Below are 16,378 nucleotides of genomic sequence, written 5' to 3'. Positions count from 1 at the left end.
AGGGAGGTTCTTTGCCTGAGATCTTTCTCTGGTATCCTCCAGGAGCAGCTCTCAACCTGGTGGCCAATCTGACTAATTGGAGTTGATGAGTGAATGCCCCACTTCCCTTGCTCTCCAGTTATCTAAAGGGGGTCTGACACTTTCTCCCAGAGCTCCCCAGTATGTATAAACTGAGGCTGGGCTGCTTACATGTTTATCATGTACGGTGTGTTGGTGCTCATCCCCTACCTGCCTCATTTTTCCACTGCTGGCAATCTCATTTTAATCTCAGAGTTTCTAAGTCTAATCCAAACCAAAACAAAGATTTTATGTCAAAATTTATCATTTTCAACTGTCTCTATTTTGGTGATGCCAAAGAATAATATAACACACACCATAAATGTAGTTTAAAGATTTCTAGTGGCCACATTTTATAAACTAGAAAGAGTGAAATTCATTTTAATAATACAGTTATTTAACTCAGTGATGAGGGAGCAGAAGCTAGCGGAAGGCAAAGCATAAGCTGACACCCTGCAGCTTCCCCTCTCCCCTACTCCTGGCTGGGATCTATGGGATATTCTTCTAGGAAGCTCCCCACTATCTTCCTGTTATTGCTTTGCTAGAGGGAAATACAACCTTAACTTGACAAGGCAAGGTCTCTTGTACCTTGTAGGTCCTCTTTAGCATGTGGAACTTCTTTTGAAAACCTCCCCCCTTTTTTTTTTTTTAAAATCTCCTCCAACCCCTTCTGTATAATCACTTGCTCCTCACAACCCCAGCGCAGTTTTTTCTGCCCATGGGTCCTGTCCTTGTGCTTTATACTAAACCACCATTTTGCACTAGAGATGTCTCAAGAATTCTTTCTTGGTCATTGACTGCAGACCTCACCCCACTGAACCTCATCTATATTCCAAAACCACATCATTAGTATATCCCAAGTATTATCATTTTACCATGTAATCAATATAAAACTTATTAATTAGATTTTTTGCAACCAAGTCTCTGAAATCTGGTATTTTACACTTACAGTACATCTCCATTTGGACAAGCCACGTTGCAAGCACTCAGCCACATGTAGCTAGTAGCTACCATATTGAACAGTGGTGATCAATTTCCGACTGTTGTATTCCATGCATCAACATTTAGGGACTTGCTGGCTCTTGAATATATAGGAGGCTCTCCGGTGGGTCAGTTCCCGTTCTCAGCAAAATCTTACTTACCTTTACTTTTAAGCTGAATAAAATCTCTATAAATGTTTACATGGATGGGTGCCTTATTTAGTCTGTGTGTACATATTATGTTCTTTCAAGAATGAGCCTCTGGTAATAATATCTCTGAGTCTTACTGCCTTTCACGTGTTTCCATGCAAAATATAGACAAGATTCTTAGCATCTCTGTGTTTGTGTGTCTTTCAGGCAGAAGGTACCAGGCTTCAGCGAGAACTCCGGGGCTATTTAGCAGCTATCAAAGGTAATGTGTGTGAGTTGTTTACTGTGCGTTAAGTTACTAGGCACAGATTGTTCTTGAAATTCACGAGTGGCGGGATTAAGTGTTAATTACAAATCCATTTGGTTTTCTGGCAAGATGCACTTGAGCACAGGTGTTCATTCCGCCACTCCCAAATTCCCATTGAAATGATAATTAGAATATACAAGGAAAAAATGTCTACTGTTATGCTGGTAACGAGGAATAAGTGCCTCCCACACCAGAGATTTCTAGGAAGGTGTGAGATAGAGCGTGCTTGATACCTTGTTTCAGAAAAGCTGCAGTTGGTTTATATCCTAAGGGAGAGCATGTCCCAAGTGTAGAGCACTCACAGACTCACACTTCAGCCATCTAGCTGAAGGGGCAAGATACTGCGGCAGAGGGTTGTCGGAAATCATGACCCTGGACACCTGTGACTTACAGGAATCAGCTGCACTTGCGGCCCTGTCACTGGATGGAGACAGAGAGGATGTGACATTGGTTCCTGGCCTCAGCCATGCAAGGCAAAGAAATGAGGTGGGTGGTAGAGGATAGGAGAGGGCAGTCAGGTGTGCTCTGTTCTTGCCTGCTGTTCCTTATAGAGCTGCCTGCGCTGAGGTAGACCCAGGTGCAACCATGGGTGTGATGGATCACAAGGCAGACTTTGAGATTAGTGGGGGGAGAATGGATCATCTGCAAGGGGTCTTTTTTTTTTTTTTTTCCCCATTCTGCCTCTTTTATTTACAAGTTTCATTTTCTGCAAGGGGTCTTGGCAACTAGCGAAATATCCAGGGAAAACTAAGATTCTCAAGCTCATAGTCTACTCCCTCCTTCTCAATTACAGATCTAGTAAAGAGTTAAATATGTATACAAAGACATGCCCTAAAGCACTAGAATAAAATACAGTAGACTTAGTCTCTAATTTTGGGTGATGAGGTCTTTTCAAGGCCAACCCAAAAGACAGATACCGTAAAGGGAAAGATTGAAAGATTTGACCTCATAAATATATCAAACTCATGTTTACGTTTAAAAAATCATTTTGACAACATATTTAATTTAAGTGAGCTCAGTAAGACGCTAAATGAATATCAGTTGATGAAAAGAAAAAAATAGGTAGAACATATGAAGAAAAAATTAGCCAGAGAAGAACCGGGAGATGGGTATTAAGTGTGAAAAATTAGTTTCAAGTTTTAAAAATGGTTTCACTTGTCCTCATGGATGGAAAATCAAAGAATATTAAATAAAATCTAAAGGGAGATACTGTCATTTTTCTTCGAAATGTTTAAAGACATTAAAATGAAAAAGACCATACTGCATAGCACTGAAAAAGCTGTGGGGAGCAAACCCCTTTCATATACTGCTACTAAGACAGCTTCCCTGAAGAGCAATTTGGCAAAAGCCTCTAAATGTCTATATTTGGGGGGGCATGGGGCATCCCATTAGACACAGCAGTTCCAGTTCCAAGAACTTACTCTAGTCATCTCATTGTGGGTGTGTGAAAGTGTTTCAAAAATAGTGGTAAGTAATGAAATCATAATCTTAAGAATAAAGGCATTTTAGTCATAATAATAAAGCATTAGTGAAATTGATTAATAAACTAAACTATATTTAAGCTCATATAGGAAAAGCATATAATTTTAACTCTCATGACGACTCTGAGGTAGGTACTTGCATCATCTTCATGTTATAGGTGAAAAAGTTGAGGTGCAGAGAGGTTAAATAGCTTGTTCAAGGTCATGAACTAATAAACAGCATGGCCAAGATACATACCCTGGTCCACATGTCTCCTAAGGCATTGCTTTTTTATAAATTGAAGTATATTTAACATACAGTGTTATATTAGTTTCAAGTATACAATACAGTGATTCAACGATTCTATATATTACTCAGTGCTCACCACGATAAGTGAACTCTTAATCCCATTCATCTCTTTCCCCCACCCCCCCACCCAAATCCTCTCTGGCAACCACCAGTTTGTTCTCTGTGTTTAAGAGTCTGGTTTTTGTCTCTTTTTTCCCCTTTGTTCATTTGTTTTATTTCTTATATTCCATATATGAGTGGAATCGTATTTTTCTTTCTCTGTCTGACTTATTTCACTTAACACCCTCTAGGTCCATCCTTGTTGTGGCCTTTGCTTTTTTTTATGTGTATTTTTTAAGATTTAATTTATTTGTTAGAGAGCACAAGTAGGTGGAGCAGCAGGCAGAGGGAGAAGCAAGCTCTTCACCAGGCAAGGAGCCTGAAGCTGGGATCATGACCTAAGCTAAAGGCAGATGCTAAACTGACTGAGTACCCAGGCGCCCCAAGTACAGGACTTTTTTTAAAAGATTTATTTATTGAGGTACCTGGGTGGCTCAGTTGGTTAAACATCTGCCTTTGACTCAGATCTGCATGGGGTTCCCTGCTCAGCAGGGAGTTTACTTCTCCCTCTTCCTCTACCTGACACTCTGCCTACTTGTGCTCTCTCTTTGTCAAATAAATAAATAAAATCTTTAAAAAAAGATTTATTTATCTGACAGAGCATGTACATGAGTGGAGGGAGGGGCAGAGTGAGAAGAAGAGACTCTCAAGCAAGATTCCCCATTGAGCGTGGAGCCTAACATGGGGCTCGATCCCAGGACTCTCAGATCATGACCTGAGCTGAAATCAAGAGCCAGCCGCCTCACCGACTGAGCCACCCAGACGCCCCCACAGGATTTTCTTTATGTTGGCTGATTTTTGTTTTTCAATGTTGGCTGCCTTTTTTTTTTTTTTTTTTTTTTGATGTGGATAAATTGGTTGAATGAATGAGTAAATTCAGTTCTCCTTCTCAAGTCTCTGTATTTTGGTCAATTTTACATCCTTAGTAGGAAGATTGCTGTTTTAAACCTTTAAGACTGGAATAATTCTTTTCCTTACTGGGGTCTAGGAGAATCCACCAGGTGAAGAGTTAGTTCCAGAGGGGCAGTGTCTGGAACTGGGGCAGCATCAAAACAGCCTTCCAATGTTGCAGATTGTGTCCTGCTTCCACTTCTAATGGACACATTCCCATATGAAGGAGAAAGGACCTTCCAGGAACTCTTCCCCAACACACGTTCTGTTAACAAATCATACTCCATAAAAGGGACCTATGTCTAAATTACTCTGGTCGCAGCTGGTTGGGATGAATTTTCTAACAGAGCATAATTACTACAGGACCCTTAATATGTTAATATAATCTCCAGAAGCTCTATGGGTGGCCAGCATTTACCAGGTATTTGATGATGCAATGCTTTTCTCTTTTCAAAGTCATACCAAGAATTAGAGTTCCTTGGAGCACATTTTTGGGTTTTTGAGGAACACAAGGAAAGACAGGGGAGGGGTAGGCATTAAATAAATCATAATTTGGATTTTCAAAGGTCTTTCGTGGTCAGTTTTTCTGGCTTTCACAAAAAAAGAACACTAGCTAACTAATTGTACTGTAATGCAGGCAACATTATGGAGGAAGGAGATCTGGCCCTAGAGTGATGGCCCCTGGGTCTGGCCCCAGGGGCAGTGGTAGGAAGATCACCAAGCTCTCAGCTACCTTGAGTTCCTCATCCATAAAGTGCTCCAAGTGCTCTCAGAAGACCTTCAAATCTCTACCACTAGGATTCTGGGAAATGAGGTTACTTTTCACCTTCTTATCACTGATGTCTGGGTGCCATTCACTTCTGTAGGTCATTATTATTTCTAAAGATGTTTTAGGCTTTGCAAGGTAGGTCTTAATGTTCTCATTTTAACTTAGCAGCAAATGTATTGAGCCTCATTTATGGAGTGGAGATGCAGAGATGAACAAGGGAGAGTGCCTGTTGTCGTGGAGCTGGCTGCAGGGAAGGGGAGAAAGTTAAATGAACAGAAAGGCCACGTATACATAGTAGTACATGCTTTAACGGAAGTGTGCACTATGTGCCTCACAACAGAGGACAAGAGACCCCCCCCCCCACCCTACCCCCCGAGGGACAGGAGACCAGGTTGGTCCTTCCAAGGAACTTACACTTAAATGGACCCAGGAAGGGAGTATAACGAGTTATCAGGTGATGAGATAGGCCGGAGACTGAGGTTGATGTTGGAAGGACTTTCTAGATAAAAGAAGCTACAGCTACAAAGGTTCAGGAAGCATGAAGAAGTTTGGGCTCTTTGGGGAACAAGTAGATCATTGAGGGTAAGCAAGAAACTGAAATGGATGAGATGTGGAAAGGTAGGAATGCTTAGGTATCCTATCGTATTGGGGTTTCAGTCTGTCAGCACAGAAGGGAGTCATTGCACTACTGTAGGCAAGGGGATGAGTCACATGATCTGATTAGCATTTTAGAAAAATAGTTATTGTGGCTTTGTGGGATTCAGGCTAGAGGAGATGGAGCTGCAAGTCTTCTTAAAAGTCTAGTCTAGTATTTAGTAACGATAGTGAAAAAAGCTAACGTTTATCGAGCACTTCTGTGCGAGGCACTGAATTAAGCTTTTATTGTCTCATTTCTTACAATTTCAACTGTGACCATGGCATGTACTATCATTTAAAAAAAGTAGTGTATACTTTGGAAGACTGAGGTCTAGGATGGTTAGGTAATTTGCATAACATCACAGAGATGATCTGTATTAGAACCCAGATTTTAACAAAGGCTGATGGATTGCAAATAATAGTTTTAATTGTTATGACACAGTGCCTTCAGAAATGTTTTTCATAATGGTGGCTGACATTTGAATGTTAGCTTTGCAGAACCACTTTGCTCAATGGTTTGCATGGATTATGTCATCTAATCCAAATGATAGATGATAGATGACGGATGTCCAGTTCAGGGCTGTGGCAGTGGGCATGGAAGCAAGGGACTTCATTTGAGAATTAGTCAGGACTGGTGTGCCTTGGTGACATCCTCACATTGGGAGGATGAATCTGGGATGACTTCAGGTTTTCTAACTGGGACAACTGGGTGACATTCATGAGGATTAGGAAGGGAAGTAGGATGAGGTTTTGTCAGGAAGTTCTGAGTTTGTTTTGGGCACGTGAAGCCTGAGGAGCCAGTAGCACCTCCAAGTGGAGATGTCCAGTAGGGAGCTGGAATCAGGAATCACTGATGCGGGGGTGATGGTGGAGCCCAGACCCAGGGATAATGAACACACAAGAACTTCCTCTCCACGGAGCATGACCCAGATGGTGACATCAGTACTTGTTAATTGTATGTGACTTGTTGTGTATGAGCATGACCCAGCGGGAGGGTTGACTGTCCTCGAGCCATCTCACACTCTGCCTCCCCTCCCCCACCACTTCTATATTTGCTTCTATATTTGCTCTCCTTAAATCTCTAGGAGAAAGATGCCCCATCCTGCTTTTCTCTGAGCCAACTACTGGCTTCTTAAACAGCTTTCTTCTAAACAATGGGCTGAGCTGCCAGATACTTAACAATATTTTAGATACTCTTGTAATGGTTTATAGCTGCTGCTGGTTATTGCCATAATGTATTTTAGTTGATGTTATTTTTAACTAAAACATACACCCTCAGGCTGTACAAAGAGCACTCTTGTAGCAGTGTAATCTCTGCAACATATCTTAGAGGGTGAAAATAGAAACTCGCAAATTTGGTTGCAGAGGGAAAGAGGATGTTGCAGTAAATGCCTTGGAGATGGTCCAAAATTTAAAGCAAGGGAAGTGTTTCCTATCCAGTAGTAAAATAATAATTCTATGTGTGATATTAGGTGCCTGTCTTGCAGATTTGGAAATCACTAATCTTTTAAGAAAATACTGGATATAGATATTATTAAAAGCCAGAGGTAGCATTTAGGATCTACTCTTTGCTTTGACATTGCCAAGCTACTTTGAAGGGAACTTGGGTTTAGCCCTTTTTTTTTTCTTTTTCTTTCTCTCTCTCTTTTACGCTCTGTCAGCAGAGTAAGTTCTAAATCCCTAAAATCTTTGCTATTCTTTAGGCCCCTTAAAAGCAAAGCTTGTGTCTTGTTCACCTATGTGTCCATCCAAGTACTTCCTGTGGAGTGTTCTAGAAACAATTTCTATGTCAAAATGGATTCTTTCCAAATTTTCCATCACTACTTATCCATAGAGCAATTAGTAGTTATTTTTGGCTGCTAGGAGGCATATTTACTGCAGCATTTTGCTTTTAGCACCAGTGAGTAGGGTCTTATATAATTTTATTTTAAGCTTACATTCACAGTTTTATTTTTCACCACAAAGGTTATTTGTCCTACAATACCACCATTTCTTTTTCTTCCTCTTAAGACCTTAAGTACCTGTCTACACAGCTATTTATAATTTCCATCAGACTTAAGACAAAAAGATTTAAGGGAAAACTTCAGAAGCCTTTTGGCATCTGAGTTATGGAAGGATGTCAACCAGTGACTGACTTCTGAGGGGTATGTTTCTTAATAGAGGTTTACTTGTCCTTGGAGAGGGGCGAATGTGGATGCTGGACATCATGTTGGTTCACCTCAGCAGTGGCCACACATAGAAGAGGGGACATGCTCATTGGCTTGCATTCAAAGTACTAGGGGACACTTGCAGGTTTTGCATTAATTTTTGGCTGTCTACACTCACATGTCTTCATGTCATCACTGCTGGGGCTGCTTCTTTTGGTCACCAAGTTGTTTCAGCTGGTGTGAGCCATACAGTATGTTGTTGGAAAATTCTTTAGTATGCTCAGTGATTTGCTTCATGGAGAGAGGGTTACAGGCTTTCCTAGTTCATGTGACCTGGAAACCTTCAAACTTCTTAAGTGCCCAGACCAAGTCTATATCTGCATCTTATCAGAAGGAGAACAGGGGCATTCCCTGCCTAGAGAGAAAACGTACCATGAAATACCATGCTGACTTTTGTACCTATTCCTCAAGGACATACTTCTATCACTTCACACATCTTTTATTTTGTCCTTTTTTCATAACTGAACCCAGAATAGACTCCCTTACGTCCAACAGGCATCTAGTTGAGTCTAGATGGTTGCAGCTTTCAGTTTCATAAAAACTTTCCATTGTGGAGTCCGTGGCATTAAGTTTTATGAGATGCTTTTCATTTCTAAGGAAATTTTCATAATCCCTAGTGACAAAAGCCAAGACACCCACTGGGCCAGGTCTCAGCTTCCAGCTGGTAGGGAGGGTTTGGTGCCAGGGGAGAGTTCCTCCAAGGCACCAGCCAAAGAACGCACTATGGACTGTTCTCAGCCCTGTGATGTTTCCATCCAACCCACACTGTCACCTCCGTGGTTTGAAGGAGGGGCAGAGCAGAGACTGTAAAAGACTTGGTGATACTTTTTGTCACCATGTTGCACAAGAACACTTTATATCTTTCCTGTTATTTAACAACCATGGTTTTGCAACACACACCAAATGTATGTCTAATGGAAGTTCTGACACAGATTTAAGAACTCTGATTTAAGCATTCTGATTTAAAACTGTATATGTAGCTTTTAATCATGTTATAAAAAGAAAATTTTTTCTTCTTTTTTCTTTCAAAAATGGTTAGGTCACTTAAACTACTTCCAACTGTTTTGCCCTAGAATCCTGTTAATTTTGCTTCAACCTGTTTCTGTCGAAGCTTTATTTCTCAGATTTAAAGTCTTTTAGGGTTAATTTTATTTTTAGAGCTCCATAGTCTATGGACAAATTATTTTAGGATTCCTGTGTATTTATGGTTCTGTGTCATGTCCTAAGTGATGGCATGTGTAATAGAAGACATTACTATTGTTTTCAGAATAGGACACCTTGTTGATTTTTTTTTTCAAGACTCAGTATCTGCCATTATCATGAAAATAAGAGAAAATGCACAATGTGATCAGATACATTAGAGACCCTCACGGGGAGGTTGTGACTACAGATGCAAGTAACAGTCATGCCTTCAAGATTTTTCCTTCAGTGATTAGTGGGTAACTCAAGGTTTTTCTATCTTAGAGAAGGAGGGGACAGAGGAAGGGGTGCCTCACCCATGTCTATCCAACCAGAGTTGTTTTTCTCCAACACTAGGCATGCAAGAAGCCTCAATGAAGCTCACAGAGTCGCTGCATGAAGTCTACGAGCCTGACTGGTATGGGCGGGAAGATGTGAAGATGGTTGGTGAGGTATGAGCCAGGAGCACAGACCACAGGAGCACTTCTGCCGGGGCACTTCTGCCAGTGTTCCAGCATGATCCACTAAATCATGACAGGGCACTGTGCACCCCGAAGACACCATACGGTTCTGCCATCCTGATCAGCCCAAACTCATAGTGATTAGTGAGCCATTGTAAAACTACTAGGGTAGAGAGCTGTGTGTTAAAGATGATTTTTCTTCAAAATAGGAATAGTGTTTTCCTGCCTTTTTACACATTTTAGCTCATTTCAGCAGCAGAACTGGCTCAGGGCATGATTTTGTATATGAACTTCATCCCTGCACCCCTTCTCTCCCCATCCCTTCTTGAAAACAGGGTCAGGAGGCGCAAAAAGCATCTATTTCACTTAAATGCCACTGGTCCATTCACTGGTCTGCAGAACCTCAGGACAGATGTGGTCAGCCTGCTAATAGGAATGTAACTTCCAGAAGCCTTTGTCCCTAGACATGTCTTAACACCTGAAATCCAATTTGCAGCCGAGGGCCATCTTGCTGGCAGGAAGTGAGAAAGTGCGTAATTTATGCTTTGCCAAAGGCCTAATGGGGTGGAAACCAGGAGTGGTCTCTCTATGATGTTGCATGAGTTCTTCAACTTCTCAGGCTTTAGCTTTCTCATCTGCAGAGTAAGAATAAGAATTATACCTACTAATAACACATTTAAAGCCTCTGTATTCACATTACTGGGATGGTGCTCCGTACATGTCATTATTATTGATGGTAGCAAAGTGCCTGTCAGGGCTTCTCTCATGTCCAGATTCTTTGTTAAAGAGTGGCGTTGGTCATGCTCACTTGGCATGAACTTACTGATGAGTGTTGAGGAACAGAAGACCTAAGGGATATGGCCACCCCAGCTCGAGAGAAAGGCTGATGTGTGATGCACTGACCATCTATGTGGGCTTTGGAAAGATGGGTTAACAGTGCAGCCCCAGGTTGCTCCATGAAAATTCTGACACCCCCATATTGACCTTCATAATTTTGTTAGGATAAAAAAGAAAAAGCCCAGAGATTCATTTATAAGGAAAGTTCTTGGCCTTCTTACCCGTTTAGAAAACTTTCAAAATCCGAATCTGGCAAAACCAGCCTCCACATACCACTTTCCCATGCAATTACTAAGTCATTGCTTTTTCTTACCTTTCTTCAATATGAAGACAACATTTCAACATCATGTTGTTAAATGCTTACCTTATAAATTTCTGATGAATGTTGTATAATTAAAAATTGATTGTGAAAAGAATTTTTAATGGATAATAGAAACCTGTGTTACTAGCTTTCAGAACACCACATTACATTCTGTGTGTGACAGATGCTACTGTTGACATTTATTCCTTCAGAAAATGGCTGCTGTCCCACCTTGGTCCTTGGAGGTCCTGCCAGGATTTTTGAAACCTTTAGTTGCAGATCTAAATATGGGCTCTTCCGATGGTGAAGGAGCCCAACATTACATGTTGAAAGCATCTATTCACATCAGAAGATGAGCCTTTTCATATGGAGGGTTTAAATTTTTTTCTTGGCATAAATTTCATAAATTGGCATCTGTAACAATGAGGATCCGTATTTGAAGTGTGAAAAATAAACACAAGCAGCTAACCCCCCCAAAAATGGTTTTCCAAAGGTAGAAATTTATCTCTCTCTCATAAAAGACTTGGGAGTGAGCAGCCCAGGTCTGGTGACATCAAGGGTCCATCTTTGCCATCCTTGCTGCCTCCTGGCCATTGGCTTTCATTTCTGCACCCAGTCAGCAAATGGAGGAATTGGGGAAGACAAACATCTTTTTAGGGACACTTCCTAAAAGTTCATCCCTTTGGCCAGACCTTAGTCTTGTGGCTACACTTAGCTGTGACACAGGCTGGAAAATGTAGTCTGTATCCTTGGTAGCCTACATTGTTGATTAGAACTGGTAGCCAAATTGCCTTGAAATTTTATTGTATTATTAAATAATCCACATTTTTTTCCCAACATCTGTTATCTGAGAAAGTACTATTTATCTAATTTGATCATACCTGATTTTTTTTTTTTAGAAGTTTGGTGAAAAGTATCCTTTAAAACACTTAAGCAGTCATTTCTTTATTTCTCTTCTTCTTTCAGAAATGTGATGTCCTGTGGGAAGACTTCCATCAAAAACTAGTGGATGGGTCCTTGCTGACACTGGATACCTATCTGGGCCAATTTCCTGACATAAAGGTATTTTACTTTGTGTCTGTAAAGGGAAGAATTGAATGGTTCTATGTACTTACTGAAATGTGGGCAAGAGATATGTGAAATTCAGAGTCCTCCAACTGACATCAAAGACAGTAACTTTTCATTTATTTAAGCATGGAAGCTTTATCCTGTTCCTGTTGGTTTGAAATGAAATGTAGCCACAAAAGTCACATTTCCCCCTTTAGCGAACTGCTTCATCTTTCATTTCTCTACAGACGTCTTTTTAGTCTTCCAAATATAAAATTGCAAACCAGATACCAAAAATTCTGATCTTCTTTATGTTCCAACCTTTTTATTGTATAGCATTTGATAAGAATTTCCATTAGAATAAACAGCAGTCTCCAGGAAAGGAGAAACTTCATTGAAAAGCTGAGAGCAAGATCTAATCTTTCCTTGTTTATTGTTCAGAGCATACCTGCATGTGTTTTCTCTCCTTAAAATTTTTTGGATCATATTGAACTGTTAAGATAGAAGTGTATCAAATACATTAGCAACTGGATCTAGCAATATCTGGTCTAAAACATCTGTCTTATTTGATACTTGGAATCATTGATGGGAAATACATAAGCGGAGGATCAAACATTGTAGATGTAGAATTGACTCTGGAGATAGAGATGATTTTTAAACCATCAGGGCTGTACCTGACAGATGGTAGTGGGAATAGATCTGCACCCCAGTTGTTTTTCCTGCTCAAGGAGGAATACCAGGTAAGTACCAGGGTGCTGGGCTTCTTATAGGTTGAAGGTAGACGTGAACCAGCATTCATCCATCTGCAAAGCCTTAATTAGCTGACTTCTGATGTGAATCTCCACTTTTCCCTGGCCTGCTCTGTAGCCATGGCCGAACACCAGGACACTAGCTGCAGTAACATGCACTGGCCTTGGCCATAAAGCATAGTGAAGCTTCTCAGCCAGAGCAGCCCTCCTGTCAATGAAGTCAGTTTCCTTGGTTCCATACATAACGCCTAACAACTAGATGGACAACATCCAAAGTGTGTTTTGGGATGCAGGGGCACCAAACAAAAACCTCAGGGGACCAGATTAGGTACATTAATTAGCCTCAGTGGCAGAATGTCACAGAGAACAAGTCCAAATGATAGATTCTCAATGATGTTATCATAATAGGCAGGAGAACACTTCAGAGGGCTGTTGCATGATTTTATCCTCTTTTAAAGATGTAAGTTGGCTTTTTAAAATTTTCTGAGACATTTAAAAAATAAATTAAAAAATTTTAGAGTCCAGTGAGGCTACGTGCACTAGCCTATAGGGAATATGTCTTGGGATATCTTCAGATTATTTGGTGGACAGTCAGTCACATTTTGGCTTAGAGTTGTAACATTTGTGGAGCAAAGAGTCTCAGAATCATTATTATTACACTTCAGAATATCATTTATTGTGTGGTAATTTAATCTCCATAAATATCAGTTCCTAACAAATCAGAAGAAGATAAGGGAAAACTTTGACCTTGTACTTGAAAATTTCAAAGCAGTTTACAAACTAGCCTAAATTATTCATATAATATACATTCATAGTATGATTTAACTAAGCAAATGAAAGCTGTGATTGACTAGAGAAAACCACATTTGAAAAGCTGTTCAGCTTCATGAACAAAAACTTAGTATCCTCAAAAAAATGTGGAGGATCTTAGTTGCTGTGGTCCTACTCAGCCATAGTTATTTGGAAATTGGCCATACTCTCTAGGCATGTATAATTTGAGAAGACATACACACAGAAGTACCTGCATTGAAACACAGATTAAAATAAAATCATAATGGGAGTACTTGGGTGGCTCAATTGATGAAGCACCTAGCTCTTGGTTTTGGCTCAGAGCCGTGAAATCAAGCCGCATGTCAGGCTCCATGCTCGTGGGGAATCTGCTTATGTATTCTGTCTTTCTTCCTCTGCCCTTCTGCCTACCCATGGTCTCCCACTTCCCTCTCTATCTTTCTCTAAAAATCAATCAATCAATCTTTAAGTCGATTAATTAAATAAAATCATGATGGATGAGATTAGCTAGGATTTTCAGTTTGTTTTACATCAGAAAGATGAAGAACTCAGAACTTTTGCTTAAGCAATTATTTTCTTGAGGTCCACAATTGAGGTCATGCACAAAGATGATCCTCCAGTGATTGAACCATCTACACTAGATATTTGGGAAAAATGTCATCTAGCTGGGTGTCTTGAAAATAAATAAAATACATGTCATGGTGTTGTCTGCATCATGGAAAGAGCCTGAAATAATATCTGTTTCTCTTTCTCTGAAGTCACATTTAGAATATCCTGCCATACACATAGGGCTTCAACCAAAGTAGACAATTGCGAGACTGTTTCATATGACAAGGAGTTGTTCCTAATATTTGAGAGGTGGTTTTTCTGTGAAGATACACTTAAGTTATCCTCTGTGTCTTTGCTCACTTGAACAGAAGATAGAAGGGGATGAAGACGCTATCACTCCATCAAGTTAGTGCTGAAGGTTTCTGTAAGGAACGGGTTATTGATGGAAAGGAAGCTAATGACTGAAAATACTGTGTGGAGAGTTTTCAAAGCATGGAACACAGCTGACTTCTCTTACTTCCATTAAAATCAAACAGTCCATGTGTAGTTAACACGTCGGGCAAATTTCCAAATATTTACTGCCGCTCACCAGCAAGGGCTATGAAGTACCATTCATGAGGGAATGATGTTTGACTTTTCCAACTGTGATTGGCAGGGCACCCAGTGTTACAGTTCTTATTACGCAGCACTGACATCTAAAATCAATATTCTAATAAGAGAATTGGGGAAGACAAACATCTTTTTAGGGGCACTTCCTAAAAGTTCATCAACCCAGGCAACCTTACAGCTGTGAGCAGTTATTGTAAAATGTAGTATAAATTGCATCTTGGTTGCCCCACATAAGCACCTAAACATATATTTACAGCAGTGTGACAAGGTGAATTCCGGATTGGGGTTATTATTGACATTTTAAAAAAATACAATAAATTAAAAGTTCTTATTGTATAAGTACAGTGTGCAGTGGGGAATTTGAAGAAATTTCAATTGAACCCTTTCATTAAACTCTTTACTGTTAAACTAGTAAATTTACTTAGTAAAATTTATTACTGGATGGTCAAATAGAAATTGTATTATTTCCCATATAAAAGGTAAGGTGAATTAAGTCTATCCTTAGAAGATTTGATTCTTTTTTCAAGTTTTTCAAGTGTCAGATAAGGAAGGAAATAAGATTGATTTGTATTTCCAGCACAAAAATGTGTGAATCAAAATGAGTGATGGACTTCAAAACAGGCCATCTACTGTGGTAAGCCCTACTCTGTAATGGACTTGTCGGTTACCCAAGAAAATGAGTCACATAATTTATTTCACTTCTTGTTTTTGAACAAAAAAGATGACCTAGTGTACTCTTCCACCTTATTCCCAGGCTTGGAAGACTTTGAATTTTGGCTCTTTTCAAAAAATCACACTCATCATCAAAGAATCAAGATTTGCTTCTTGGAAGATACTAAAGAAGAGTTCCACACCCTACTCCCTCCCCTACAAGTTCATGAAGCAGAGCTTTACCAGAGATACCTGGAGTTACACAAGGTCACTGCTTCAAGGGACAGTGTTCCTTTGAAGGTAGTAGTAAGATGTTTGCTAAAAAGAATGAGTTTTGTCACTTCATAGGCACACTGTCCCCACTAGGGAACACTGAAGGGCCTCCGTGCATCCTGCCTAGACTAATTCATCCCCTATCTTTAAGCAAATGTGAGTCAGCCATGCTTTCCAGTACTAACACCAGTTGGAAGTAGTAGATGTAGAGGGTGAAGAGATTGGAAGTAGCTGAATGAGAGTAACTGCCCCAACCCACCTCTCACCCATCCTGAAGGGAGTATAGAGGAATAGCATAGAGTGACAGGTGGTAACTGAATGATGGGTAGGTCAGAGAAATATGGGCGCAGTTAGAAGGACTAACCGAGAGTCAGGAGGAGGGTTGGGATTGGGTGCGGCAGGTGAGGGCATTAGAGTACAAGATATAAGGAGGCACCTACTCTTGGTTGCTGAGCCCACACCTATGTGACCCTGTGAGTAAGGGCCTTCTTAGATGTTGGGCCTGGGTGTCTCGTGTGCCACAGCCTACTCTTGGTACTGGTTGGCTGACATCTAATTCATCTTCGCTCCAGACTTTCTGAGCAATTTTGGACAAGGTATCAGTTAATCTCATGCAACTCGAAATTCTCTACATGTAAAGTGGGAATAATCCCTGCAACACCTATACTGTAGGCTGCTGAGGGTCTGTGACTTGTGACTATGTTTCTATGCCATAAATATAGTGTTGTTTTCTTCTTCCTACTATATTAAATTTCAAAGTTTTTAAAGGATCTCCTCTTGTAGTAGTTCTCTGATTGGACTTGGTGTAACTGGACCACTAGGGGTCTTTTCAAAAAGGCCAAATTCTTGGGCCTTGTAACAGACTAATTAAATTGGCATATTATTTACTTACTAGTTATCCCTCTTTTCTTAAGGTTTATTTATTTGAGGGAGAGTGCGTGTGTGTACGAGAAAGGGGGGCAGGCAGAGGCAGAGGGAGAGACAATCTCAAGCACACTCCGTACTGAGCATGGAGACAAACACAGGGCTAGATTTCACCACCCTGAGATCATGACTGAGTCAAAATC

The 16,378-nt window shown here is 40.4% G+C and overlaps 1 protein-coding gene across 2 annotated transcripts in view; it reads left to right on the top strand.

The window, feature by feature from the left end:
• LOC111157046 (amphiphysin) overlaps positions 1 to 16,378 on the top strand; it is a 245,862-nt gene that overhangs the window by 124,027 nt on the left and 105,457 nt on the right. For both annotated transcript variants that reach the window (XM_022518258.1, XM_022518257.1), the window contains exons 3-5: positions 1,395 to 1,449; positions 9,403 to 9,497; positions 11,611 to 11,706. In XM_022518258.1, the coding sequence (XP_022373966.1) occupies positions 1,395 to 1,449; positions 9,403 to 9,497; positions 11,611 to 11,706 (246 nt within the window). The remainder of the gene's footprint in view (positions 1 to 1,394; positions 1,450 to 9,402; positions 9,498 to 11,610; positions 11,707 to 16,378) is intronic.

This window comes from Enhydra lutris, unplaced genomic scaffold, assembly GCF_002288905.1.
Source record: "Enhydra lutris kenyoni isolate GAN:26980312 unplaced genomic scaffold, ASM228890v2 scaffoldscaffold51, whole genome shotgun sequence".
In the NCBI taxonomy this organism is placed as follows: Eukaryota; Metazoa; Chordata; class Mammalia; order Carnivora; family Mustelidae; genus Enhydra; species Enhydra lutris.
Note: the sequence above shows the minus strand (reverse complement) of the source record. Positions and strands in the feature narration are given on the sequence as shown.